We start from the raw sequence: 26832 nt of genomic DNA, 5'->3' as shown, positions 1-26832 counted from the left end.
GGTGCAGGTCCAGGGCATGGAGGCTGTGAGCTCAGGGAAGGAGTGGGGCTTGGTACAGCCCTGGGGAGCCACAGCTGGCTTGAGAAGCAGGAGAGGAGCAGCTTGGTTGTAAAGGAATCAGCTCTGTGCTTGCAGTCCTTATCTGGGTCACTTAAAAAAAAAATTAACTAATTAATCTGTGCTGGGTCTTAGTTGTGGCACGCGAGATCTTCATTGCAGCTTGTGGGATCTTTAGTTGCAGCATGCAGACTCTTAGTTACAGCATGTGGGATCTAGTTCCCTGACCAGGGATCGAACCCATGCTCCCTGCATTGGGAACGTGGAGTCTTACCCACTGGCCCCCACCAGGGAAGTCCCGCCAGGGTCACTTCTGCAAAATGTTTCTGCTGCGTGGCTCCGTCCTCCTGATGGGCAGACGCCCCAAAGCCACTGGGACTGTTTCTCATTTCTGTTTCTTCCCCGTAAGGAGCTATCGGCCAGGCTGCTGTCCATCCACAGTGACCAGGATCGGATTGTGGTGACGTTTAAGACTTTTGAAGAAATCTGGAAGTTTTCCACCTACCACGCTCTCGGTAAGGCGGTGACCCTCGCAGACCCCGTTATGGGTACGCTTGTCACACACCAAGCATTTTATGTTACCAGTCGGGGCTTTAGACTAAGTTAGTTCATGATGGCCTCTGCGGACGTCATCTGTTCTCAGTGAGGTTGTGATGGGCGGAGTCGCAGATGCACACGGGTCTGAGCGTGACTCGCCCCCAGGGCAGATGAGCTCTCACTGGCCGAGCACAGACCAGGAAACCCTGTTTCAACCTCAACCCAAGTGCTTTCTTTCTGAAACATTCCCTGTTCTAAGGGAGACTTTGGCCGTCTAAGTGCCTCTCCTGGGGAAACTTGCTGCCCCACTCCTGCACTCCCTCAGGAACTTGAGGGCTGAGGAAGTGAGAAATTAGACTCACAGTGACAGTTTCTTGTGCGCCTGGAGCAGGGCTGTGCCCACGCCTGCAGTGCACGTGATCTCCTTGATCTCCCGTCCCATCTCATAGAAGAGGAGACCGAGGGTCCTAGAAGAAGTAACTAGACCCCGCCCGAACTTCCCAGGGCACAGGGAGGCAGACGAGTTGTCCACCATCACGGCTGGTCCTCTCGCAGCCCAGATGGTCTGACCTGTGGCCTGCCCAGGTAGTGGACGGTACCACGAGTCCCCAAGGACCGGGTGGTCCATCTCCCTGGGCTTGGTCGGCGCAGGGCTCGGCCAACACCCAGCCATCAGGGCTTCCCTGCCGCTGGCCTGGAGCCCACTGGTAACCAGGGCTGTCTGCTCCAGGCTTCACCCATCACTGCCTGGAAAACCTGCTTGTGGACCAGACCTTCTGGCTGCTCGAGCCTGATGAAGACCAGGAGACGGCCATCCAAGTCCACGTGGATGAGGAGGCCTTGAAGCTGACGCACGAGAGCCTCCTTTTCCAGGAAGGTGAGTGCTGTGCAGGCGATGGTGACCTTGGGTAGCTCCTCGCCGGGCTGGGACGCCCCGGGGCCACGGGCAGCAGAAGGGCTCTGGAGGTGCCGGAGACTGAGGGCGCTTGGGGCAAGGAAAAGGCCCCCCCAAGAAATAACAGAAAAGGAGTTTGACCAGCGCCCCCCTAAGCCCGAGTTCCTGACCGAGCTATTGCTCCAAGTACCTCGGTGGCCGCACAGTTGGGCTCCGAGGCCGCAGCAAACAGGGCATTAGCTTCCTGCCCTTCCCCAGCCACAGAGCGGACAAGAGGAGGCCGCTGCGGTCCAAGCAGGAAGGGCCCTTGGGATCACATGTCGAGCCCCTCATAGCCCAGATAGGGAAACTGAGGCCCAGAGAGCCTGAGGCTGAGCCAGGCTCCCAGGCAAGTCCCGGCGGAGTGGGGACTCCAGCCCAGGTCCAGCCTCCAGGTCTGGGCCCCTGGGGCCTTCAGTGTCTTTCTGTGAATGCAGAAACTGGGGTGGGGGAACCCCTGCAGGTATCCCTGGTGGAGAACAGGTAGTCCCGCCTGCAAACTACAGCTGCACCTGTGTCCAGCCGCCTGAATGACCACCCTCTGCCGCTTTGAAGGGCCTTTCTTTGTGCTGTGTCCTGACCACCATGTGAAAGTGATGAATGGCCTCCAGCCCCTCAGGCAGGCTTCGGGGCTTCCCCGGGCAGAGGCGGCCCTGGCAGTGGACTCTTTGGCCCCCAGCCACAACACATCCTCAGAGGAGCGGACAGCCGTGGAGCCTTTGATTCCGTTCCATCAGTAGGTACCGACCTTTGTTTCTCTGCTTCCTATGGGTCCAGCGTGTTGTCCGGCCTCCCGGAGACTCCCCCAGGCCCGGGCCCAACGGTAGGCCAAGGCTGGTAGACGGGGACCGGTGTGAGCCCGAGGCAGACCTGGCCACGTCCCCTTCTGCTACTTTCGGTGTGTGGCTTCAGCGAGCTGGTCCAGCTCTCTGGGCCTCGGGGCTGCCACCTGTACAACAGGAAAGTGACACCTCCCGGCAGGGATGTCCTGGGATGAGATGGCCTGGGAGTGTACAGCATGGGGCTCTGGCTTCCTGTTCTAGCTTGTTCTGGAAAGCTTTTGTGGGAGCTACATAGCCTGTGCTCATAGTAAGGGAGCACGCAGGGATGTGTGCAGATAAGAGCCAAGGCAGGGACAGCCTGGGGAAGGCAGGGACGGGTAACACGCAAGCTCATGTTCATGTGCTGAACGTGGGGCGTAAACTTGGCTTGAGCTTCCTGGCGGCCAAAGCAAAGAGAGAAACTGCATCTCCTCATGTTCAGTGTCTATGAAGTGACAGCCTGTGGCTGAGTTTCTCTCCCGGGGTGATGGAGGGAGATCCCCGAGGATGCCAGCGTGAGGGACGGGAGGAGACACCTGGGCTGGGGGCCATGGTGCATGGCTGGAGCTGAAGGCCGCACACCTGGGCGTATGTGTGTGTGTGCGCACACACGTGCAGTGGGGGTGGTTGGTGGATTTCGCTCGGGTCCCTGGGGGCCGTTGACCTGTCCAGCCTACACACAGTTTCAATCTGCCCTAAACCTAAAATCCTCTCTCATCCCACTCCAGGTGGGCTCTTAGGGTCCCCTGGGACCCCATCAACGACTCCATGGGTGGACCTGTGACGCCGGACATCCAGCCGATGGGTAAGTATTTCCACTGGCCCTCCTCCCCTGGGGAAGAGGTGGGTGAGGAAGGGCAGGCACCAGATTCCCGAAGCTTCTGCCCCCACCCTGAATCCTCCCCAAGGCAGAAGAGATAGCTAGAATCCCCTCCAGTTCCCGAGGCAATAACAGAGGCTCAGAGAGGTCCACTGGCTGGTCCAAACTCACACAGCACGCGGGGAGGCCAGGCTGGGGTCCCTGGTCACCCTGCCTCTAGAGAGTAACTTCCACACCCTATTTGACCAGCACTTCTGCAACTTCTGCTCTCTTTCTGGCACTGGGTCAGACACCTCGGAGGGCCCTCAGACGGTGGAGGTGGGGTGGGCAGGGCCCCGGCTGAATTCACCACATGCGCAAATGGAGGAGCAAGAGGCAGGGGTCTTGTTTAGAAAAGACGGCCTGGGTCCCTGGTCCAGTGCACTGGCTCTGCCCCAGGCTGCTTGGTGTCTGGGTGGCCTGTGGACCTGTTAAGTGAACGTAAGGCCCCATGGGAGGACACTTACAGCTGGATTTGCCCTGGGTGGGCCCTGGCCTTGGAGGCTGACAGCCCTGGGCCAAGTTAATCGACATCCCCAGGCCTCAGTTTCTTATCCTCAGCGTGGGGATAAAGAGGCCCCCGCTTCAGGTACCGCATGGATGTCCAGCCCCTCGTGTGCGGCAGCCCCGCACCCTGGCCAGGTGCTAACTCAGTTCCTCAGCAGGACGGCATGTTCCCTGGCCGGGGACACCACCCCTGTGGCCGAGGGCCGCCCGTCCCTATCCTCCCCAGCACTGACCGTGTGGCCTCCTTCCTGCAGCTATGGGCCTGGCCTCGGCCGTGGCGGACTGCCAGGGCTCAGGGCCCGAAGAGATGACCTTCCGAAGCGGGGACCATATCGAGATCCTGGGCGCCCAGGTGCCTGGCCTGCCCTGGTGCCTGGGCCGGCACGTGGCCTCCGGCCAGGTCGCCTTTGTGCAGACGAGCCTCATTAGTGCGCAGGGCCAAGTGTCTGAGTGAGTGGCTGAGGCCTCACCCCCTTCTGACTCCACCCCCCGCCCCCGTGGGAAGCCTACCCCGTCCACCTGCTTCCCAGGTGACAGATCCGCAGTGTCCTGGACGGCACCTCCTGCCCCTCCCTAGCCCCTCTTCCTGGTCGTCACTCCCACCTCCGTTCCCAGGGCTGGGCCTAGCCCAGGGCCACCCCACTGTCCCCAGGGCATGGCTTCAGCTTCCTGTCTGGACCCCTCCTGCCCCTCCTCCAAGTGCTTCCAGGGTTGGTCCCTGAAATACAAAGGTGTCCACGTGCATGGGTGTCCTGGGGCTGCGGGGACAGCACCACAGACTGGGGGCTTAAAACAACAGACTGGAGGCCAGACGTCCAAATCACAGTGTGGCCAGGGCCGAACTCCCTCTGGGGGCTCCACGGGAGGGGACTTCCCACCTCTTCCAGATCCTGTGGCTTCAGGCGGTCCTTGTGGCCGCATCACCCCAACCTCTGCCTCTGTCTTCACGTGGCTTCCTCCCTGTATGTGTCCTCTCGTCTGTCTCTTGTAAGGACACCAGTCGTTGGATTTAGGGACCATCCGGATAACCCAGGATCATCTCCTCATACCAGGATCCTTGACTTGGTCACATTTGAGAAGATCCTATTATTTCCAAATAAGGTTACCTTCTGAGGGTCCAGGGGAACATGGGTTTTGGGGGGACATTATTCAAGCCAGTACACCCTGTCATTCCCCTTCATAAAGCCCTTCGAAGCTTTGGGCCTGTCTTTCAAGGCCTCTTGCAACCCAGGCCCTGGTCACCCCCAGTTTCAAAAGGCCACCACTCACCATTGTGTCACCCTGAGGCCAGCGTGCGGGTTGGCTCACCCCTTCTAGAACGATTCTGGGTTATGCACCTCCCTCTACGTGAGACGTCCCCTCCACCCCGACCATCCCATTTTCCTGGGGGTTCTCGATGGCCCCCAGTCTCACCTCCAATGGCTCATCCCTGGGCGCACCCTTCCTGGCTGTGCTCTACTCCCCGTGTGACCTCCCCACCCCCATCCAGGGAATTCTGAGCCAGGACTGTCTGGTCACCTCCAAGTCCCCACTGCCTGGCCCTGGGCAGCAGCAGGGGGGTCTTGAGAGAGTGGTCAGCCGGCACAGCTGTGCTCTTGACCTTTTGTTGTTAAGACCTCAGCCCAGGCGTCAGTGTAGAGAAAGGACCCTTCGCTGGGCCAGCATCTGCCCCTCGGACGCACTGTGAGATGCTCGTCCTCGGCGCCCCGCTAGCCCTGACATACATACCGTCTCGTTCTTGTCTGGCACCTCAGACAGACCAACGCCTCCCAAACCAAGTCTCGGAGGCCACTCTGGCTTCATGACATGTCCCACCGGTCACTCTGTTTCCTAATTCAAGTGTCTGTCTGCTCCATGGCCTCCTGTTCATCAGAAACTGTTTGAAGCTGGGCTGGGCTCGGATGCCCAGAGCAGCAGCTAGACCCAAGTTTCCCAAAGTGTGTTCCCCCCAGGGCTCCATCTCAAACTTGATCAGTGACGGTGTGCTTTCCACACGCCCTGGCTGGTGGTCCACGGGGATTCCCAGCACAAGGAAGGCACCCAGAGTCTGAAACTTTTCTTTCTCCTGTTGAAATGCGTTCTTCACACTTGACCTCCAGACAACACTACTTTTTTTTTTTTTTTTTTTTGTGGTACGCGGGCCTCTCACTGCTGTGGCCTCTCCCATTGCGGAGCACAGGCTCCGGACGCACAGGCTCAGCGGCCATGGCTCACGGGCCCAGCCGCTCCGCGGCACGTGGGATCTTCCCGGACCGGGGCACGAACCCGTGTCCCCTGCATCGGCAGGCGGACTGTCAACCACTGCGCCACCAGGGAAGCCCCAGACAACACTATTAGCTGTTGTTCTGTGGATCACTCTTTGGGCACCCTTGGTCATCATCTCTGGGGAGACCACAACAGCTCAACAGATGTCTGGGCTCCATGTGACTTAAACCTGTCCTGAGCTTGCTAACGGGCTGAGCTGCAATTGCTGTGGGAATGAGCCAGTCTGTTTTGCCCTCCCTTAACCCAGAAGGGTGACAGGGCCCAGTGCCATTGGTCCTGTTTACAGCTGGAGAAGCCCTAACAGCTTCCCTCATTCACTCAACAGATGTTTACCGAACATCTTTCCTATTCCAGATCTGAGTCTTTTATCTTCTCTTTAATGAGCATTCTGGTAGCTATTCATTTCTTTTAACTTTATTTTGACATAATTTCAGACTTAGGGAAAAGATACAAAAAGGGCATAAAATTCCTGGATGTCCTTCACCCAGGTTGCCCAAATGTTGACATGTTATGACGTTTACTTTCTCCTCTTTTTTTTTTTTTTTCTAAATTCTTTGGGAGTCAGTTGCAAACACAATGTCCCTTTACCCCTAAATAATGTGATATGTGTTTCCAGAAATCAGGACATCATTTGCATGACCACAGCACAACTGTCAAAATCAGGAAGTTAACATTGATAGAATCCTATTATCTGCAGACCTTAGATTTTACCAAATTTTCCGGTAATTCCCTCTATAGCCAAAGAAAATTCCAGACCCCATGTGAGCACCTGTCTGTCTCTTTAGTCTCATTTCCTTGATCTGAGACAGTTCCCTGTTCTCTTTGTCCTTTAGGACACCGACACTTTTGAGGAATACAGGCCTATTTTATCGAAGGTCCTGCAATCTACCCTAAGGTTTTCTTTAACTTCTCAAAAGAGCTCCCTCTAAGTTCTGAAGTGCGTGTGAAAGTTTCATATTTTGCTGATAATTTAGCCCTGTAAGCAGAAGTTGCCTCCCCCTCCCTGTCTCCTTCCTGTTTTCCTCTCCCTGAGTTTTCAGAGCACACACGTGCCCTGAGCTCGTGTTGTGTGAGGCTCTGTGTGGAGCTTGCAGTGTGGAGGAATTGAGTCTGCCTGCAGCTGTCATGGCTGGCCTTGCAGAGGAAGGGGCATTTAAGGTGGGGCTTTGAAGGCTGCCCAGGAGCTCACCTTCCCAGGATGCTGTGACCAGCTGCATCTGTCATGGCATTTCCCACTCCTGGGCGTCTGCCTCTGGCCAGACAAAGCAACCTTAAGGGCAGGATCTATTTTGTTTTTATCTTGGTGTCTTCACCGCTGGGCACAGGATAGGTATGCAGGGACCATCTGTCAAGTGAGGGAGTGGAAAAGGGTCTTTGTGTGAAACCTTGGAAACGTGCAATCTAAATGCACTTTATTTTTTCCAGCTTGGAAAATGTGATTTTTCTCAATGAAGAGGAAAGGTCTTTCTTCAGCAGCGAAGGACGCTTTTCTGAGGAGGATGCCAGGCAGCTACTCAGGAGGACGTCCAGCACGGACGTCTGCACTGTGTACAGCTTAGGTAGGTGTGTGGGGTGTTGGGGGGCGCTCTTCCTACGCCCCTCGGGATGACTGCGGGCCCCTCTCAGGACCCGCCGCTGGTTACACCCTACAGCCCATGATTTAGGACAGTTTTCTCGGGGCAGACTTCTGGAAAGACCGCGAAGGGTGCAGAGCTGTCCCGTGGCTGAGACCCCATCAGCCCTATTCGGTCAGCACCGGGCTCTGTGAGTTTGGACTGTCCATTCAGCAGAGCTTTGGATGGATCTGCTTCACCCACTGTTCACAGCGGCACCCACCCCGCTTCCCTTCGGGAATGTTCTGCTTCCCCCGTCATGCCACAGTAATGAATGCCAGCCCCTGGGCTCTTAAAGGTGATCAGCCAGTTGCTGTCACTGCCCTCCCGGTAGGTGGGGAGGTGCCGGGCCAGACACAGAGGAGCCAGGGTAAGGGGCCGGGAGATGCAGGAAAGCGGGCCCGAGCCTTCCAGCTGCCCGAGGATGGGCCTCAGCGAAGCCTTTCCTCCGCTAACTCCAGGTGCCAGCCTAAGGCCCCCTGCTGCACTGGGGCAGGGCCAGCGTGCGGGCCCTGGGCTGCAGTGCAAATCGTAGATGAAGGAAGTGTGTCAGCAGCCACAGCAAAAGGAAATGCAGCAGAGCGGACGGTGCTGGAGCAAACTTACCCCCAGCTCCCACGGGTCATGGGGACATAACGTTACAGCTCATTCCTTCACCCCTCTGGATGGAGATAAATGCGCGCATGTGTACACACCCACACAGATATATGTACACACATGCACATACACTCAGATGAATACATACAGACACACTCAGAGCCATACATGTACACCCACATATCCAGCATGTACATATACATATGCACACACTCATGTGAATACATATGTACACATACGTGTACCTATGTACACACATATGTGCACATGTACACACACATCTTTTCTGCCTGCTTGCTGACACGTGTTATAAGGCTTTTCCTGCCAATATTAGATTTAAACTTTCGAGATCCCACAAATCAGTTTTTCTTCCTAAACGGGCATACTTAAATTTGACCTTGGCATATCAGGCTTAAGCCAGCCTGGCACACGATTTCTTCTCTTTCTGCGGAGGCCGCATTGGGACCCTCGTTTGCGGGGTGTTGTGGGACCCTCTCTGCCGGGTGCTCTGTAGTTGGCAGCACTTCCCACTTCCCATGTGTTTTTACAGCTCTTTTTCTCCTTTGGTTTCTATGGCAACACCGTGGGCAATTAGCGCCAGCCCATTTTCAGGAGGTGGGAACTGAGGCGCAGGGGAGCGCTGGCAGTGGGAGAGGAGGGGGGTCAATCCCAGATCTGCCGCCCTGCCCCTGGGAGAGCTGACGGGATCAGTGGGGAGCGCGTCCCCTGTTCCCAGAGCGGGAGCCGCAGAAGTCAGCAGCCTCTCAGGGAGGATGGAGTCCTGCAGGGGAGGCCTAGGGCGGGGACACATCCTGGAAGATGTGGCTTCTTGGCCAGTGCCCCACCCCCCCGGCCCAGGCCGTTTCCCCTCAGGGAGCTGGTTTCAGGGACGTTATGATTCTGGTGCGCCCCCACCCCCCGCCCCGACTTGGCCCTGGACACAGAGGGTGCTGGCCGGACCGTGATGCTTTCCTTCTCTCCCTTTTCAGACACAGAAGAAGCTGAGATGCAGCAACAGGAAGAACATGGTACGTTCTTCCCACATGGCCTGGGGTCCCTCCGGTCACGGGGCTGGGCCGTGGGGTGATGCCAGACAGAGGGGGCGGAGCTGGGTTTGGATGGGTGCTGGCCATGGACCTTACTCATCCATGGGGGAGGGCTGGAGGGTGGACGTCGGGTGAGGTGGAGGTGAGGCTCATCTCCACTGCCGCAGCAGGTCCCCAACAAACGTGCCAGCCCCCCTGCACTGTGCCTGTGTAGGGAGGGTGACCTCTCCGTTGCCAAGCCCATGCCGGGTCCCCCTGCACTGTCCCCAGCAAAGACGGACCATCCCTGCCATTGTCTGAGCTCATGCCTCATTCTGGGCTCCTTTCAGGTAACCTAGAGAAGCTGAAATTTGCCCCGTGCCCTGCTTGGAGGGGTGAAGGGGGTGTGGAGGTTGCTGAATTTGGAGCCTTACGTTGGAAAAGTCCCTTGAGGATCTGCTCTTTCCTGTGGGGGGCTGGTTCAGGAAGACCCCCTCCTTCTCCCTCCACACTCCCCCTCCCCACAGTAGGGGGTCGGAGTCAGGGAGAGCCTGGGGACACAGGTGCCAAGGACCCTCTGAGATTCCCTGGGGATGGGATCCATCTAAGCACAAACACAGACGGACCACTGTGGGATGTGGTTGAAGAGGCCCGGAAGCCAGCCCCCGGGGCCCCAGGGCTATTCCAGGGCCCTCCCTCCTCCCCAGACCCTCTGCAGGCTTCTCTTCGGGGAGGATCTCAGCTGTCGGGGACAGGATAACCAGGATAACATGGGAAGATGCCCTGGGGAGCCCACTTGCCGCCACTGGATGCAGGAGTTTCTTAGCTAATCAAGTACACGGTCACATCGCACATTTGCCGCTCAACCATACTTAATTTTTTAAATTCTTAGGCTTTACAGACTAATAGACAGTTCTGAACATATTTTTCTACAAGTGAACTCGAAACAGAAGAGTCTTTAGATCCTGGTTCTTTCCTTCCAAACAAATTCCCCTTCAAAGCCCACGTTTTTGCAACAGGAAATGTAGCTTGTTTGCTCCTCGAGGCTGGACATGCCTCCGGGCGCTGAGTCCATCCAAGGCCAACAGTCCCTTGGCGGGCAGCTGTGGGCACCTCCTTGTCCCCAGGCTCTCTGGCACTCCTCTTTAACCCTTTAGTGACCGTGAGCCTCAGATTCCCAAACCAGCCAAGATGAAGGGGGAGCCCCGGGCTCTGGGAGCCATTCCCGGTGTTTCCTGTCATAATGACCCCCACGCTAGAGCCGGGCAGATGGACACACAGGCCACTGTCGGTTCTGTGGGTGCTTTTGAGCTCATGCTGGCCAGCAGGGCTGATTGGCTACTGATTGATTTCACGGGGGCTCCTCACCTGGCTGAGAGGGAAGGGCAAAGGCGAGGAGCATTCCTCGATAAAAGCTTGGCCAACCTGCTCTGTGTCCCCCCAGAAGTCGCTCCTACTGCGGCCCCGCACTGTGCCCAGCTCTGCGCTCCACAATCCACAGAAATCTCAGACGCTCAGGGCAGCCCCGTGGGAGAAGTGACAGGGACCCTGCGGCTCGGGGAGGGACGCCCCCTGGCCCAGCCTGGACTCAGGTCACACTCTAACCCACGTGGGCATTCTGGTCACTTGCAGAGATGCCCCCGCCTTGCCTGCACCCAGAGCCACGTGAGACCCTGCAGAAGGTGAAGAATGTCCTAGAACGATGCAAGTCCTGCCGGGGCTGCCCCAAGGAGCCAGGGTCCCCGGGCGTCCACGGGGCATCCGGTGGCGCGAGCTCGCCCGACACCAAGGGGCCCTCCTTCCGCCTGGACCCCAGGGATGCCCGGGCTGACCTGGAGGCCCTGGGCTCCCTGCTGCAGTTCCTGGACAAGCCCGGCTTCGAGGCCGGCTTCCAGGGCCTGTACGGCCTCTCCCCGCCCGGGCTGCACGGCGTGTTTGGCGGCTTCACCGACGACGAGGAGCTGGCCCGGCTTCTGGCTGAGGCCCGGGGGGTGGCCAAGAAGGCCGGGCTGCCCATGGCCCTGGCCAGGCTCTGCTTCCTGCTGGGGCGGCTGTGCGTCCGGCGGCTGAAGCTGTCCCAGGCCCGTGTGTACTTCGAGGAAGCCCTGGGGGCGCTGGGGGGCCGCTTCGGGGACCTCGTCCTGGTGGCGGCCGTGTACACCAGCCTGGCCGCCGTCCATCTGCGGCAGAAGAACAGGGAGAAGTGCGCGCAGGTGGTGCCCAAGGCCTTGGCCCTGCTCCTGGGGACACCCGGCCACGTCGGCGGCTCCGAGGCCGAGTCGGGGCTCCTGAAGCTGGGCCTGCGGAGGGCTATCGGCGCCCGCAGCCCGCAGGCCGAGGCCCGGGCCTGTTTCCTGCTGGCCAAGAACCACGCCCGTGACAAGCGGCCCGAGGAGGCCCTGCCCTACCTGGAGAGGCTGCTGCAGCTGCACGGGGCCTTGGGGGCTCCGGGCGCCTCGTGGCCTGTAGACTGCTACCTGCTGCTGGCGGACGTCTACAGCCGCAAGTGCCTCCCACACCTGGCACTGAGCTGCGTCAAGGTGGCCTCGCGGCGGGCACGGGGCTCGCTAGACAGCGCGCTCCGGAGCGCGGCCCTGGTCCTGCGGGGCAGCCCCCAGCTCCCCCGCCTCCCCGCCCAGCTCGCCCCCTACCTCCTGCAGGCCTTGGCCTCCCCGGCCTCGGGCGCGGGGCAGGTGCTGCGTGGCCCCATCTACGCCAGCCTGGCCCGGCTGCACAGCCAGCACGGGCAACAGGGCAGGGCCATCACCTTCATGACGCGGGCCGCGGAGATGGACGCCCAGATCGGCGGCCGCACGGTCGTGGACCGCCTGGTGGCCCTCGCCTGGTTGCACGTGCTTCACAGGCAGATCCCGGCAGCGCTGGACATCTTGGAGTCCGTCCTGGAGGCGGCGGTGGCTGCCCTGGACCAGGAAGGCGTGATCGCCAACATGGCAGCTATTGGCCTGAAGAGGATGCGCAGGACTCAGCAGGCGGCCGAGGGCTACTACCGCGCCCTGCGGGTCGCCAGGCGCCTGGGTCACCAGCGGAACAAGGCGGTGGTCCTGGCCAACTTCGGGACCTTGTGCCTGCAGACCGGCGCCGGCAGGCTGGCCCAGCACTACTTCCTGGAGTCCGTGAAGCTCTTCTCGCGGCTGCCCAGTGGAGAGTGCGGCCCAGACTTCACCCAGGTGCTCCTGCGGCTGGGTCACCTGTGCACCCGCAGGGCCCTCACCCGGCAGGGCAAGTGCTACTACGAGTGGGCCTTTCTGGTCGCCGTGGAGACGGACCATTTGGAGAGTAAGTGTGGACCACACTGGCTTCCTGGAAAGAAAGAAAACACGTTTTCTTTCCATCTCTGTTCAGAACACACCTGGGGTTTGCGATTCAGAGGCGAGCGGTTGTTTTTGCACTGACAATGCCGAGTACTGGAAACCAGCAGACGTTTGCAGATGCCTTGAGGTGTCCCACGCCGGGCCAGATGTCACCAGGGCAAAGGACTCGTCCCAGTTTGCCTGGGACCGTCCCGCTTTGGGCATTGAAAGTCCCGAGGCCAGGAATCCTGGCAGTCTCCGGCAAATGGGCGGTGGTGACCCTGGACGTGGCCCAGGCCAGGCGGGGGCAGCCGTGCCGAGGAGCCACCTGGGCCTTGAATGCTGGGTGCTTTAGCTGGTGCTGGCATCTCCCAGCAGCCCTGCACACCTGGCATCTCCCCTGCACAGAGGGTGCAGGACAGTTGCTTCATCCAACAGCTACTTGTGTGGATACTCCAGGCTCTGTGCGGGGCTCCACCTGCAAAGGGACCCGAGTGGTCCTCACTGGGGGCTGGCGGCCAAGCGTGGGAAACAGATGCCTGGGTCACAAGAGCCACAAAAGCAGGAGCTCAGCTTAAATATGGGGGCACCAGGCCTCAACTCGTAGGTCGGGGCAGTCTGATTAGTCTGGGACTTGAGGGATGAGGAGGCTTTAGCCAAGCACGGGATGGGGGTCTGGCAGAAGGAGCAGCCAGTGCAAAGGCCCTGGGGTGAGTGAGCTGGGCCGAACCTTAGGTGGGAAGCTAGGCAGGGGCCCAGGAGCCCAGACTGTGGTTTGGTGTTTTTCCTGAGAGCGCTGGGGAGCTACTGAGGGATGTAGACCACTCACTGAGGCTGGAAGGAGTCCCTCTGGACCTCCAGAAGGAACCAAGAGCTGGGTCCCTGACCCTCCCTGTGCCCTCAGGCAGGTCCTGGTGGTGCTTGGCAGTGGAACATGGCCCCCCCGTGTGCCTATCAGAAACCTCCTTTGACCCACCTCCCCAAACCCGGGCACTGGGGGATTCAGACTTGGGAATGCAGAGCTGGGGGACCCAGAGGGTCACGTTGTTTGCTCCTCCCCTGTATTGAACAGTGAGGAGACTAAGGGCTAGGGTGACACCCCAGGGTCACTCCGTGCTTGGTCTGGTTCCTTTTTTAGCCCCTTTCAGTAGTTTGTGTCTTCCTAGGATTTGTCCATTCCATCTTGGTTACCTAATTTGTTGGCATACAGCTGTTCATAGCATGCCCTTTATTTCCGTGAGATCGGTAGTAATGTCCCCTTTTTCACTCCTGGTTTTAGTGATTTTCATCTTCTTTCTTTTTTTTCTCGGTCAGTCCATCTAAAGATTTGTCAATTTTGTTAATCTTTTCAAAGAACCATCACTGGGTTTCATTGATTTTCTCTATCTTTCTATTCTCTATCATTTTATCATTTCCGCTTGAACTTTTATTTTTCCTTCCTTTTGCTTGCTTTGGGTCTAATTAACTTTTCTTTTTCTAGTTTCTTAAGGGGGAAGTTTAGGGTTTTGATTTGAATTTTTTATTCTTTTTTTGACACAAGCATTTACAGTAATAAAGTCCCTCTAAGCACTGCTTTCTCTGCATCCCCTAAATTGTGGTACGTTGTGCTTTTATGCTCACTCATCTCAAATATCTTTTAGTTTCCTTCCTTGACCCATTGGTGATTGAGGAATATGCTGTTCATGTATACAGATCTGTGAATTTCCCAAACTTCCTTCTGTTACTGATTCCTGATTTCATTCCGTTGCACCTGGAGAACATGCTTCGCATGGTTTCAATCCTTTTATGTTTACAGAGAATAGTTTTGTGATCCAGCCTCTGGTCCTTCCTGGAGAATGTTCGTGGGCACGTGAAGAACACGTGTTCTGCTGTTGCTGGGGACGTGTTCTGTGGTCTGTTAGGTCTGGTTGGTTCGCCGTGTCGTTCAAGTCTTCTCTTGGCTTGTTCATCCCCGGGTCATTTTTAAGAGTGGAAGCTCCCAACGGTTCCCAACCCTCTGGTTTTAGGAGAGGCAAGTATGGCTGAGGGCTTGGAGCCCGGCTTCATGAAGAAGCATCGGCTCTGGAATACCGGAGCTGGATTTGAATCCCTTCTCCACCGCATGCCGTGTGCTCCAGCTTTGAACTCAGCTTGCCCCTCTGCCACAGGGGGGTGCCGGTGATCCCTGCCTTGTCCGCTCAATGTAAGGGCAGCCCCTGTTTGGCTGGGAGGAGCTTTGTGAAGCAGAAACAGCACCCTGGCGCGGTGGGAGAGCCTGGCCAGGACGGCCCAGCCTGAGGGTTATAAAAGTGGTCGGTGCTGTCCCTCGAGCCCCTGTGACGTGCCTGGCCTGGCCCTGTCTCGAGATGCTCGCCGGCTGTGTGACCTTGAGCAGGACACTCAGCCTGTCTGCATGTGCAATGACCCCAGCTCACAGAGGCGGGCACCCAGCAGGGGACTTTGACCCTGCAAACGTTGCTGTGATGCATGATGGGGGCCTTTTCCTTTTGTCTCCCGCCCAGGCCAGCTGCACGCCGTCCAGCGGCTGTGTCACTTCTACAGCACAGTCATGCCCAGTGAGGCCCAGTGCGTCGTTTACCACGAGTTCCAGCTTTCGCTGGCCCGCAGGGTGGCCGACAAGGTGCTGGAGGGGCAGCTCCTGGAGGCCATCAGCCAGCTCTACCTGTCCCTGGGCACCGAGAGGTGAGGGCTGGCCCTGGGGGCGGGAAGGGTGGTGAGGATGCTGGACCACCATCCTAGGACAGCCCCTCCTCAAGGGCCATTTCATCCCTTAGGGTCAGACAGGCTCTGGGCCAGCGGGCCTGGTCTCATCCCCAAGGGAGGCAGAGCATGTGCTTCTGGACCTTTCTTCCTGCCGTGGTGGCTTCTGGAAGCTGACCCCGCTCTGCCCTGAGTCTTTTCTCACTGGCCCAGCTCTGGGCAAGGTAGTCTGGTCCTCGTCTGTCCCCTCAGATGTGAGGACAGCAGCCACGTGTGCCCAGAGGATTCTCATCCACTGGAGACAGCTGACTGTCCCACCTGCTTCCCTGGGACAGGATTTCAGAACCACATGTGAAGAAGCCCACCCAGAGCGTCCTGACCGGGGGTGGGTCACAAATGGCTGGACCACACAGCCTGCAGGCTGGCAGAGTCTCACAACAACCCCTCCAGCGTGGGGGCTCCCCGAGGGCAGGGAAGGAGCCAGGTTCCCCAGGACTCAGGAGATGTGCCAGTCTTGGCCTCTGCCTCTCATCCTCGGGCCTCGGTTTCACAGCAGGGCCAATGGGCCAGCGACCTAGATCGATGCTCCACAAAGTGGGGACCCCGGATCGGCAGCCTCCACCTTGCCGGGGCGCTGGTTGGAAATGCACATTCCCAGGCCTCACTCCAGACTTCCTGAGTCAGCAGCTCTGGGAGCAGAGCCCTGCGATCTGTGTCTGAACAGCCCCCCTGGGTGGTTCCGATTTTCCCTTGGTGTGATAGCCAGTAGCCTGGACGATCTCTAAATTTCTGCCCAGTGGCCACAATCCCTGCTGCGTCTGGAAGTGACACGGGCCTGTGTTTGGGGAAGTGAGGCAGACGAACAGCACGCTCTTCCTGCCTTGAGGCTGCCCGCTTCCATCCCAAGGGCCTCCTTCATCTTTGCTGGACGAGTTGCTGTATGTTCATCCCGGATCTCCCAACAGCCTGGGAAGGGCAGACACTTTTCCTGCTCCTGACGTTTCAGGTCCATGGTCACCAGACGGCCCCGGGGAGAACCCCATCCACTCCATGTGGGCGGCCGGCCTGGGAGACCTGTTCTGACCGCCCACATCTAATTCCAGGGCCTACAAATCCGCGCTGGACTACACGAAGTGCAGTCTGGGGATATTCATCGACCTGCAGAAGAAGGACAAGGAGGCACACGCCTGGCTGCAGGCGGGGAAGATCTACTATATCCTCCAGCAGAACGAGCTGGTGGATCTCTACATCCAGGTGCGAGGGCTCCGGGCGTGTGCGCGCGGTCACTCACCCACCCGCCCACTCATCCCTAAGCCGCCGCGTGCCAGGTGCCCGCGCCATCTCCCGCTGCCCCAGACCTCCAGCATCTTCCATAACCAACTGAGCTCTGGGGACAGAGGCTCTGGGGACAGTGCCCCCGACTGTGTTGGTACACAGCAAGTGCTCGATAAATGTGCAAATGTTGTGCCCACTCAGCTGACACACAGAACTTGCTTCAGCAGTGCACAGCATTTCTCCTTAAAAAACACATTTATCACAGAAGCTCCGTTTTTTGACAGTTTCTCAAACATGACGTGATTTGTGACAAATTGAGAGACACAAGAGCCTTGTGGGGTTTTTTCCTTTTTGGGCACCGGCTGTGTACCTCCCCTGGGCCAGGCCGGGGTTGATGAACCAGATCAGTAGCTGGCAGCTGGTGGAGGGTACAGCCTCCTCTACAAGCAATGCTGCCTGAGGCCAGGGCTGCGGCACAGAAAGGAGCCGGGGGTGCGCTCGGTCAGCCTGGGGTCACGGAGGCTGTTTGAATTGTAGGGCGGTGGTAGGCATATGGGGTATTCCTGCACCAGGACTCATAGGTGCAAAGGCCCAGCGGTGCCCGGGAGTGCAGCAAGGTCAGGGCTGCGAGCCGCTGGGTGTGGCTGGACTGCGGACCAGGGCTGGTCCCCTCAGTCACTCGGCGTTTTTTTTCTGAGCACCTACTATGCGCCAGGCACGTGCGAAGCCCTGGATGCAGCAGAGGAGCGACAGCCTCAGTCCTCTGGCAGGAGAGACAAGTGGACATGCGGTCGGGTGTCTCTAAGTGCTTGGGAGGGAAAATAGGGGGCCAAGGAGCCAGGATTTGGGAGCCCCGGGTGAAGCCGAGCAGAGGATGCTGTGGTCTGGGCATGGCTGGCGGGACTCGGAGGCTGGCTCTGAGTTCCGTCCCAAGTGCCTCCCCAGCCCACACGTGCTGGCTCCTGGGGCCTCAGCTGGAAAGGCCTCCTCCTGGGACACAGGGCTTAGATGATTTGTCCTCATGCCAGCAGGTGATGAGGGCCCCGCATGCACAGGGACTGAGGTGTATGAGAGGAAAGAACCCTCACTCCGTGTCAGTGTGATAGAGGGTCCCGGGCGGCCGGCAGGTGGCTGTGAGCTTCCCCCAGCGGGCCCGGCCGCCTCGCCCTGCCGGGTCACTGGGGGACCCATGAGAGTTTCTGCATCCCCACAGGTGGCACAGAACGTGGCCCTGTACACAGGGGACCCCAAGTTGGGGCTGCAGCTCTTTGAGGCGGCTGGAGACATCTTCTTCAACGGGACCTGGGAGCGGGAGAAAGCCGTGTCCTTCTACCGGGTGAGCGGCGGCTGTGGGTCCAGGCGGGTGGGCCTCAGGGGGCATCCCTCCTGGAAGCAGCATCCCCCACGTACATGTTTAGCTTCCCAGTGGTTTGGTCAGGGATGACCTTGGCCCCCATCCCCAGCCTGGGAGGGACAGAGCAAAGAAGGACCATCATAGGACATGCATCCCCGTGATCCAAACAACCCTGGGATGCGAGGACTGTCCCCGTTTTACAGATGAAGAAACAGGCTCAGAGAGGCACAGGGGTGTGCCTAAGGACACACAGCACATCAGGGGGAGGACCCGGACCAGGGCCAGGTCTGCACGTGCCTGCCAGGGAGGGCAGCTTCTCCCCGTCCGCCTACCCAGCTCGTGCGTGCGTGTGGCTCAGCCCCAGGGGGCAGATAATCGCGGCGTATTTAGAGCCTAGAGGGGTGTTGGACCTTCCTGGTCAGGCGCCCACCACCCAGGAGGGTCAGGGCTGGTCTGAGTGTGTGTGGTGTAGCTCAATGGGCAAGGCTCACACCCAGCTTACTCATGGCCCAGTGACGCTGGGGGTGTCACGCCACTCTGAGCTGGCCTTTCCTGGGGGGGCAGAGCTGTGTAAAGCTCCAGTGGGTTAGTGGGGGCTCTGAGGAGGGTACTGGGCCTGTCTGGCTGCTGCGGGCGGAGGCCTGACCCGCCCGCCTGTGCTCGCAGGACCGGGCGCTGCCCCTGGCCGTGAACACGGGGAGCCAAGAGGCCGAGCTGCGGCTCTGCAACAAGCTGGCAGCGCTGCTGGCCGAGACGGAGGCGCCGCAGGAGGGCCTGGAGTTCGCCCACACGGCCCTGGCACTCAGCATCACCCTCGGTAAGCCGCACCCCGGGCCCACCCCTGAGGTCTGAGCGCGGCCGCGCGTCTCCTGGGCTGCAGGCGCCTCTCCTGCGGGCCAGGCTGCTGAGACGGGCAGCAGCGCACCCGCCCCGCCCGCCCGCCCGCCTGGGGTCTCAGGAAGCGCCGCAGGCTGGACCAGCAACGCCAGCTCTGCGGCTCCCCCGCTGCCCCCCACCTAGCTGACCACGAGGCTGGCCAAGGCGCCAGGCGGGCCCACCCCATGCCTTTCTGCCTGCTGTCCCCTCCCGCTGTCCCTTCCCCACTCGCCACCAGCAGCCCCTGCTGGCTGGCCAAATCCCGGTCCCCTTTCCAGAGGCCGGTCCCTCAATGCCCGGCATCCCTCTGTGCCTAATGTCTTCCCCGAGACAGGGAGCCCAAGAGGGCTGGGCACACAGTAGGTGCTCAGCAGGGGAGTCCTGGAAGGGGGAGGATCTTGGAGACAGCCTCGTGTGGTGACTCCCCGAGGACGGGGTAGGGGCCGCTGACTGTACAGCGGGAGGCCAAAGGTCGTGTTTGCAGGTTGACCAGAGCCCTGGCACCTGCAGGTGCACAGACCGCAGGACTTTGGGTTCTCCAGTCAAAACAGTAACCAAAGCCCCCCGTCCAGGAGGGTCCGTGCAGGCCCAGAGCCAGGGCAGCGTGATCCATGACTCTGCCGCATCCCTGAGGAAGAAGGGGAGCGAGCCTTATCAGGTCCCCTATACAGGTGGGAAAGTGAGTCTGGGGCCAGGAAGGGGCCGGCTGGAGCTCGGAGACGGTGACGGCCGGGTGCTCCTGGCTGGCCTGTGCCCTGCCACCCTGAGCAGCCGTGTCCTCACTCGTGGCCCCTCCCTGCATCCCCAGGGGACCGGCTGAACGAGCGGGTGGCCTACCATCGGCTGGCCGCCCTGCACCAGCAGCTGGGCCACGGGGAGCTGGCCGAGCACTTCTACCTCAAGGCACTCTCGCTCTGCACCTCGCCACTGGAATTTGACGAGGAGACCCTGTACTACGTGAAGGTGTATCTGGTGCTCGGCGACATCATCTTCTACGACCTCAAGGTGGGGGGTGCAGGTGCAGGCAGGGCTGGGACGCTGGGGCGAGGCAGCCATCGTGCACCCACACCGGGGAGGCCTGGGTCCCAGTGGTCTCCCCGGAGCTCTGGGCTTCCTGTGAGGAGAGGCGAGGCCAGCGGACACTCTCTGAGTCCCCCTGCGGGTCAGGCCCTGCCCTCTAGAGCTCATGGTCAGTGCAGGAGGCTGACGTGTGAATGGATGATGCAGCCATTGGGTAAGGGACAAAATGGAGCGTAGTGGCGGCGGGGGGCTCCTGGAGGAGGTGACCGCAAAGCTGAGTCTCGAGAGTCAAGCAGGAATTAGCCACAAAATAATGGGGGAGGGGGATAAAGACATTCCTGGGGCAGGGGAAGGGTCACCGTCATTCCCAGAGACCCACGTTGCAAGGTGCAACCCAAACCCTGGCATCTCCTCCAGGAAGTTTGGCAGTCTGTGCAGAGCGCTTCCTTCCTGGAATCCTCACATCACTTGGATGCGGGTAGGGGCACTATTATCACCTCACTTCACAGAGAGGGAAACTGGGGCTCAAGGTGGGGTGCCACAGGTTTTATGGCAGGGATACCGCTCAAGCACCCTGGCTGAGCCGCTGCCCTGTCAGAGCCGCAGGACTGGGAGGAGAAGGGGACCGCTTTTCCATTTGTCTCTGAGCCCCGCAGTGGATGCAGACAAGGGCCTGGAAATGTCTCCTCTATTGTTTCCCGCCACCCCCCGTACAGGCAGACACCCCCCATCACCCCCACTCCGGGTCTAGCACAGCACCTGCACAGTGTCCCTGCTCTGTGTTGGTTGAGGGGTGAGGGTGCCCCAGCCCAGGGGCTGAGCACTTCCCTTTCCCCTCCCCAACTAATGGCATCTAGGAGCTGGGGTGGCCCTGGAAGATCCCCCACTCCCTGCAGGTAACCCCCAGTCCCCTGTCTATGGGGCAGACCAGCCTGTGCACTGGTGACACATGGTGGTCAGAAGTGATCACTGCAGCCTCTGCTATGTCAGAGCCAGGCAGTGCTGGGGGATCCCAAGGGCAGTGATGACCCCTGCGGCTGAGCCCCACCGGGGTCCAAGCTCCGTGCTGTCCGGGCTCCGTGCTGTCCAGGCTCCATGCTGTCCGGGCTCTGTTCTGTCCAGACTCCATGCTGCCCGGGCTCCATGCTGTCCGGGCTCCATGCTGTCCGGGCTCCGTTCTGTCCAGACACCGTGCTGTCCAGACTCCGTGCTGTCCGGGCTCCATGCTGTCCGGGCTCCGTTCTGTCCAGACACCGTGCTGTCCAGACTCCGTGCTGTCCGGGATCCATGCTGTCCGGGCTCCGTGCTGTCCAGACTCCGTGCTGTCCGGGCTCCGTGCTGTCCGGGCTCCGTGCTGTCCGGGCTCCATGCTGTCTGGGCTCCGTGCTGTCCAGGCTCCGTGCTGTCCGGGCTCCATGCTGTCCGGGCTATATTCTGTCCAGACTCCGTGCTGTCCGGGCTCCATGCTGTCCGGACTCCGTGCTGTCCAGACTCCGTGCTGTCCGGGTTCCATGCTGTCCGGGCTCCATGCTGTCCAGGCACCGTGCTGTCCAGACTCCTTGCTGTTCAGACTCCATGCTGTCCAGGCTCCATGCTGTCCAGGCTCCATGCTGTCTGGGCTATACTCTGTCCAGACTCCGTGCTGTCCAGGCTCCGTGGTGTCCGGGCTCCGTGCTGTCCGGGCTCCGTGCTGTCCAGACTCCGCGCTGTCCAGACTCCGTGCTGTCCGGGTTCCATGCTGTCCGGGCTCCATGCTGTCCGGGCTCCATGCTGTCCGGGCTCCGTGCTGTCCAGGCTCCTTGCTGTTCAGACTCCATGCTGTCCAGGCTCCATGCTGTCCGGGCTATACTCTGTCCAGACTCCGTGCTGTCCAGGCTCCGTGGTGTCCGGGCTCCGTGCTGTCCAGACTCTGCGCTGTCCAGACTCCGTGCTGTCCGGGTTCCATGCTGTCCGGGCTCCATGCTGTCCGGGCTCCATGCTGTCCGGGCTCCGTGCTGTCCAGGCTCCTTGCTGTTCAGACTCCATGCTGTCCAGGCTCCGTGCCGTCTGGGCTCCGTGCTGTCCGGGCTCCGTGCTGTCTGGGCTATAGTCTGTCCAGACTCCGTGCTGTCCAGGCTCCATGGTGTCTGGGCTCCGTGCTGTCCAGGCTCCATGGTGTCCGGGCTCCGTGCTGTCCGGGCTCCATGGTGTCCGGGCTCCGTGGTGTCCGGGCTCCGTGGTGTCCGGGCTCCGTGCTGTCCGGGCTCCGTGGTGTCCGGGCTCCGTGCTGTCCAGGCTCCGTGCTGTCCGGGCTCTGTTCTGTCCAGACTCCATGGTGTCCGGGCTCCGTGCTGTCCGGGGTTTGTGTGGTTGGCTCTTCAAATGCTTTGCTGTAGGAGGATCTGGTGAGTCCACAGGACAGGGCAGAGACTGAGGCCAGGAGTGGGTAGCTAATTACGGTAGAATGAGGAATAGCGCGCTTCGCCTTCAGCACCTGGGACTCTGCAGCCCTGTGGCCCTGCGGGCATGGGCCTCCGAGACTCACACCCTGGCACCCTGGGGCCCTGCGACCCTGCTCGTTCTCTCCACATCAGGGACCCCCTCCTGGACGGGGGGCCTGGTGGTGGAGCGACTGGGGCCAGCCTCTCCTGAGCCAACCTCTCCGTTCGCCCCGAGCCTTGTGGCCCTGGACGGTCTGAGGATAGGGCCACATCGAGCACGTACCACCCCAGGTTCTGCATGATCACTTCTGTACCTCAGCAGGGAGCCGTGTGAGGTTCCTCAGCTCAAAACAAGAAGGGGAAACTGAGGCTGGGGAGGTGAACAGATTTACCCAAGATGGGGAAGTGGGGGTGAGCCAGGCCAGGGTCAGTTCCAGACCCCAGGTATCTGATCTAAGCCCAGGCGGAGCGTTCGCTGGCCTCTGACGCTGGGAGGGAGCCCTGGGGATGGGGGCTAATCCCTCCACGGTCACTCCGGGCAGGAAGGAAAGGGCAGGGCTGCAGCTGAGGCCAGGTTCCCTTGGCCGGGCAGCTGGGGTCAAGGGGCAGAGAACGCCTTCGCTTCCCTCCAAATGGGCTTCCCAGGCTGTGCTACCATCCACAGCCTCACCGTGATCGCCCTGCCAAGGCCACGCCTGCCTTTACCATGCTGAGGCCTTGGAATTCCCTCACCTCCCATCCTTCTCCACATGCCCAGGAGGGAAAGCGGCCCCCTCGTGCCCTGTGTGTGACCCAGGGGCTCTCCTGCTTGGGGCAGTGATGGGAAGGAGAAAGAGGACTTGGACAGAGGCAGGACCATCTTTAGCCTGTGTGTAGTGGGTCATAGCTGAAAGAGCGAGGCTTGGACTAGGAAAGATTTGAGTGTGAATTCTGGGTCTGCCACCCGCTAGCCTCTACACACACATGTGCACACATGCACAGGAATGCACACCACCACCCCCAACCGCCCACTCTGGCCAATTCCTTCCATTATTTGAGATGCCTCCTCCTCCAGGAAGCCCTCCCATCCCACCCCAGGCTGAGTCAGGTGCTTCCCAGGCTCCCACAGCTTCCCTCTGTTTCAGCGCTGGTCGACCCTTGTGGTCCTGTAGTTCCAGAATCAGCCGTGTTGGCCTCCCTGTCCCTGCCATCCACACAGAGTCCTGTGCCTGGCCGGGGCCGGGGCTGGGACAGTGTCACTGAACTGCTACACACACCTGCTTTAATTGTCTTCTGGGTCCTTGCTCGGCGGGGGGCGGTGGGGGGGAGTGAGGGGCCAGGGCTGGTGACTTTGGACTTTGTCCTCTGTCCTGGGCAGGCGTTGTGAGCAGGGGGTGGCCGGGCTGGGTTTGGGTTTGGAGCAGTCCCTTGGGTGACCTTGGGTGGAGGACCTGGGGATGCTGGGGTGGGAGACAGGAGTTGGCGGGGGTGGGGGAACATCCCAGCCTGGGGACGTTGGGTTTGAGGCAAAGATGTGTCTGAAACGGGATCCCATGACCTGGGGGGAGGCACGCCCCCTTGGAGCTGCAGGGGATTCTGAGATGACACCCGTGAGCGGCTTTGCGCTGGGCCTGGCCTGGGGAAGGCCGTTCGTGCTGGCATCAGTGTGGACGTGGGCTGGAGGGAGTCAAGCCGTGGCCACCCTGGGCCGGGGTAGCCCTGCTGGGGGCTCTCAGAGCAGCCGGTTAGACCCCAGCTCAGCTCAAGGGGAAGCCACAGATGTCCCCCCAGTTCCCAGGGGTGAGCAGGGAAGAGGCTTCCAGGACGAGGGGATGCTGGGTGCTACGAGGTTCGAGACCCTGGCTCCAGGAAGGGGGAGGACCAGTGGGTCTAGAGCACAGGAGGGACCAGGGCCACCGAGACACCAGTCCAGGCCCCCGCAGACCTCCAGCTGCTCTCAGGCAGCCCCGGGAGCAGGTGGGCGCCTCCTTGGGGGAAGCATGCACGGCCAGCCCAGAGGCACTGAAGCTGTGGCCCGTCTGGGGCGATGAAGCGTCCTGTCCCCCTGGAGCCCTGTCGTGGGCCCAGCCCTGGGGTTGGAGGGGTAGGCAGGGCACAGCCTTGGGGGAGACAGCTCCCCCAAAGCACCCGGTGCAGAGCTGTCCCATTGATTACATGCCGTGCCCCCTGCAGGACCCGCTCGACGCGGCCGGGTACTACCAGCTGGCACTGGCAGCGGCCGTGGACCTGGGCAACAAGAAGGCGCAGATGAAGATCTACACGCGCCTGGCTGCCATCTACCACAACTTCCTCCTGGACCGGGAGAAGTCCCTGTTCTTCTACCAGAAGGCTCGGACCTTTGCCACCGAGCTTAACATCCGCCGGGGACACCTGGCCCCTGGGCGGTGTTGCGGGCGGGCGGCCTGGCTGGTCCCCGGGCCACCGTCCTGAGCCGTGGCCTCCGTCTGTCCCAGTGTCTCAGGGGGCTCGCTTCCTGGGAAATGCGGGCACGAGGGCAGGGGTCAAGTAGCAATAAATGTTTTTTGCCGAACCTGGAGTCCTCAGGCTCCCCTCCCTGGGCTGCCTCCTGGGGAGTGTCTGGGGACTGGGCCCTGTCCCCGGGGGCCACCCTGCTGCTGCATCCCGTCCTCGGGTATGAGCGGGCAGGACTGTGAGTCTAGCCGACCCAGGCCAGGTCCCCCCAGCCAGTCACTCACGGTGTGGCTTTGGGCAAGTCCTCCCCTCAAACCCCAGTTTCAGGTGGTGGGATTCCCTGGGCCTCTTCTCCCTTCCCTGGACCCTCACTGAATGTCCAGCATTGTGCTCTGTCTGCCTTTAATCCTCAAACCACCCTGTGAGGTCGGGACTGTTATATCTGTTTATAGTTGAAGAAACAGAGGCACAGAGAGGTTAGGTCTGTTGTCTGAAGTCACACAGCAGGTAGGTAGGGGCAGAGCTCCAGAGCCCAGCATAGTAACCACTGCACCACTCTGCCAGCCTGCCCCATGTGATGTGTCCCATTAGGACCCAAGGGCGGGTACATGGCTCCATACCTCTCTACCCCAGTTCTGTGTCCTGAAAGTGATGGAGACAGGAGAAGGGGGTCCAAGTGCCCCCCACCTGGCTGTCCTCCTGCCCAGCCTGGCCAGTCCCACCTCCAGCCCGCCGTGGAGCCCCCTGCTGAGTGTATTAAAGGCTCACCTGGGCCATCTACCCCAGCCCTCCCCGCCCTCTCTCTCCCCTTCCCTCCCAGCAACCCGCCAAGGACCAGGAATCTAGGCAGGGTTGAAATCAGCTCCCTGACTTCCAGACAGGGTGCCAGGTTCAGAGGCCGTGGGCATCCCCAGTGGCTCTCACCCACTCCACAGCACTATTCCAAGCTTCTCTCTCTCTCTCTGTCTCTTTTTTTTTTGGCTGTGTGGCATATGGGGTCTTTGTTCCCCGATCAGGGATTGAACCCATGCCCCTGCGGTGGAAGCTTGGATTCTTAACCGCTGGACTAACCAGGGGAGTCCCGAAGCTTCTCTTTTTGATGAGGTGAAATGCACGTAACATAAAAGTAACCATTTAAAGTGAACAATTCAGTGGCACTTAGGGCATTGGCAGGGCTGCGCAACCACCACTCTGTCTAGTTCCAAAACATTTTCGTGTCCCCAAAGAAATCTCCTGGACCGTGAAGCAGTCATTGTACTTCCCATCCTCCCCATTAACAGAAAAAAACGGAGCCGGGAGAGGGGCTCCCGAGGCAGGAGCGCCCTGGTTTGGTTTTGCGCCCGGGATGCAGCGCCTGGAAGGCCCGGGGAAGGAGGGCAGGGGGGATCCATCATCCTTCCTCTGGTCCTGGGGTGGGTCGGGGAGCCCCAGAGCGGCCCCGCCACGCTGCAGGCCCCTCCCAGGCCTCCCCCACCAGGGGGCAGCAGAGAGCTTCCAGAACTGGCACCTCCTGGGGGAAGGAGCTGGTCCCAGCAGAACTGCCAACAAACCTTCTATCTCACCTTGACCTCAGCCTGCCTTCTCTGTGGGCTGGGCGGGTGTGGAAGGTAGGAGGAGGCCAGCTGTAATTGGAAACACGGAGGTGGGATGACCTGCGCTGGATGCAGCAGGAAGCCCCATCACAGTAACCCCAGGGACACAGCTCTCTGAGGTCATGGGCCTGCAGCCTCGCCGCATGGGCTGGGGACGGTGGCCGGCTCACTCCTGGCCCACCACGTGCCTCGGAACCCGTGCCTTCCCTGACCTTCCACAAGCTGTCGTGCCCCTGCCCCTCCCGCCTGGGGTCCCGGCCCCCCACCCCAGGCCCCCCCTGGGGGCTCTGGCCTCCTGGGACCCCTTGCTCTCGGGTGGCAGACCTGGAGGTCCAGGCGAGGCTCGTTGTCCAACATCTGGGTTCAAATACCAGCTCCCCACTTAGAGGCTGTGGGCTTTGGGGTGAGAAAGTTTATTTCTCTGAGCCCCAGTTTGGTCGCAGCTAAAGCGAGGCTGATAATCCCTGCATCTGGGTTGAAGTGAGTATTCGAGAGGCAGAGGGCTCAGCGCAGTGCCAGGTCCAGGGCCAGTAGTGGCCTGTTTCCTATTAGCGGTGCTTATTGCTACGGGAAGAGCTCCAGCAACCTCAGGCTGCAGAGTCCTGAACCAAAGTTTGAGTCACTCTGATCGAGTCGCTCAGCCTCTCAGACCCTCAG

At 60.2% G+C, this 26832-nt stretch overlaps 1 protein-coding gene across 4 annotated transcripts in view; it reads left to right on the top strand.

The window, feature by feature from the left end:
- The window catches only part of SH3TC1 (SH3 domain and tetratricopeptide repeats 1), a 37479-nt gene extending 12778 nt beyond the window's left edge, over nucleotides 1-24701 (top strand). For 3 of the 4 annotated variants that reach the window (XM_022554747.3, XM_089911457.1, XM_022554748.2), the window contains 14 exons: nucleotides 467-572; nucleotides 1325-1471; nucleotides 2084-2264; nucleotides 3078-3154; nucleotides 3970-4165; nucleotides 7406-7539; nucleotides 9180-9218; nucleotides 10848-12512; nucleotides 15028-15208; nucleotides 16330-16480; nucleotides 17715-17837; nucleotides 18522-18672; nucleotides 19540-19736; nucleotides 24344-24701. In XM_022554747.3, coding sequence (XP_022410455.2) covers nucleotides 467-572; nucleotides 1325-1471; nucleotides 2084-2264; nucleotides 3078-3154; nucleotides 3970-4165; nucleotides 7406-7539; nucleotides 9180-9218; nucleotides 10848-12512; nucleotides 15028-15208; nucleotides 16330-16480; nucleotides 17715-17837; nucleotides 18522-18672; nucleotides 19540-19736; nucleotides 24344-24601 — 3606 coding nt within the window. In that variant the 3' untranslated portion in view covers nucleotides 24602-24701. Of the gene's footprint in view, nucleotides 1-466; nucleotides 573-1324; nucleotides 1472-1991; nucleotides 2265-3077; nucleotides 3155-3969; nucleotides 4166-7405; nucleotides 7540-9179; nucleotides 9219-10847; nucleotides 12513-15027; nucleotides 15209-16329; nucleotides 16481-17714; nucleotides 17838-18521; nucleotides 18673-19539; nucleotides 19737-24343 lie in introns of those variants that run through there. The other variant, XM_022554749.2, reaches the window with a different exon arrangement.
- Nucleotides 24702-26832: the final 2131 nt, after the last annotated feature.

This window comes from Delphinapterus leucas, chromosome 5, assembly GCF_059928025.1.
Source record: "Delphinapterus leucas isolate spDelLeu-1000000601 "Yukka" chromosome 5, BTC_Dleu_Yukka2, whole genome shotgun sequence".
Classification (NCBI taxonomy): Eukaryota; Metazoa; Chordata; class Mammalia; order Artiodactyla; family Monodontidae; genus Delphinapterus; species Delphinapterus leucas.
This window is presented reverse-complemented; position numbering and strand designations above follow the sequence as displayed.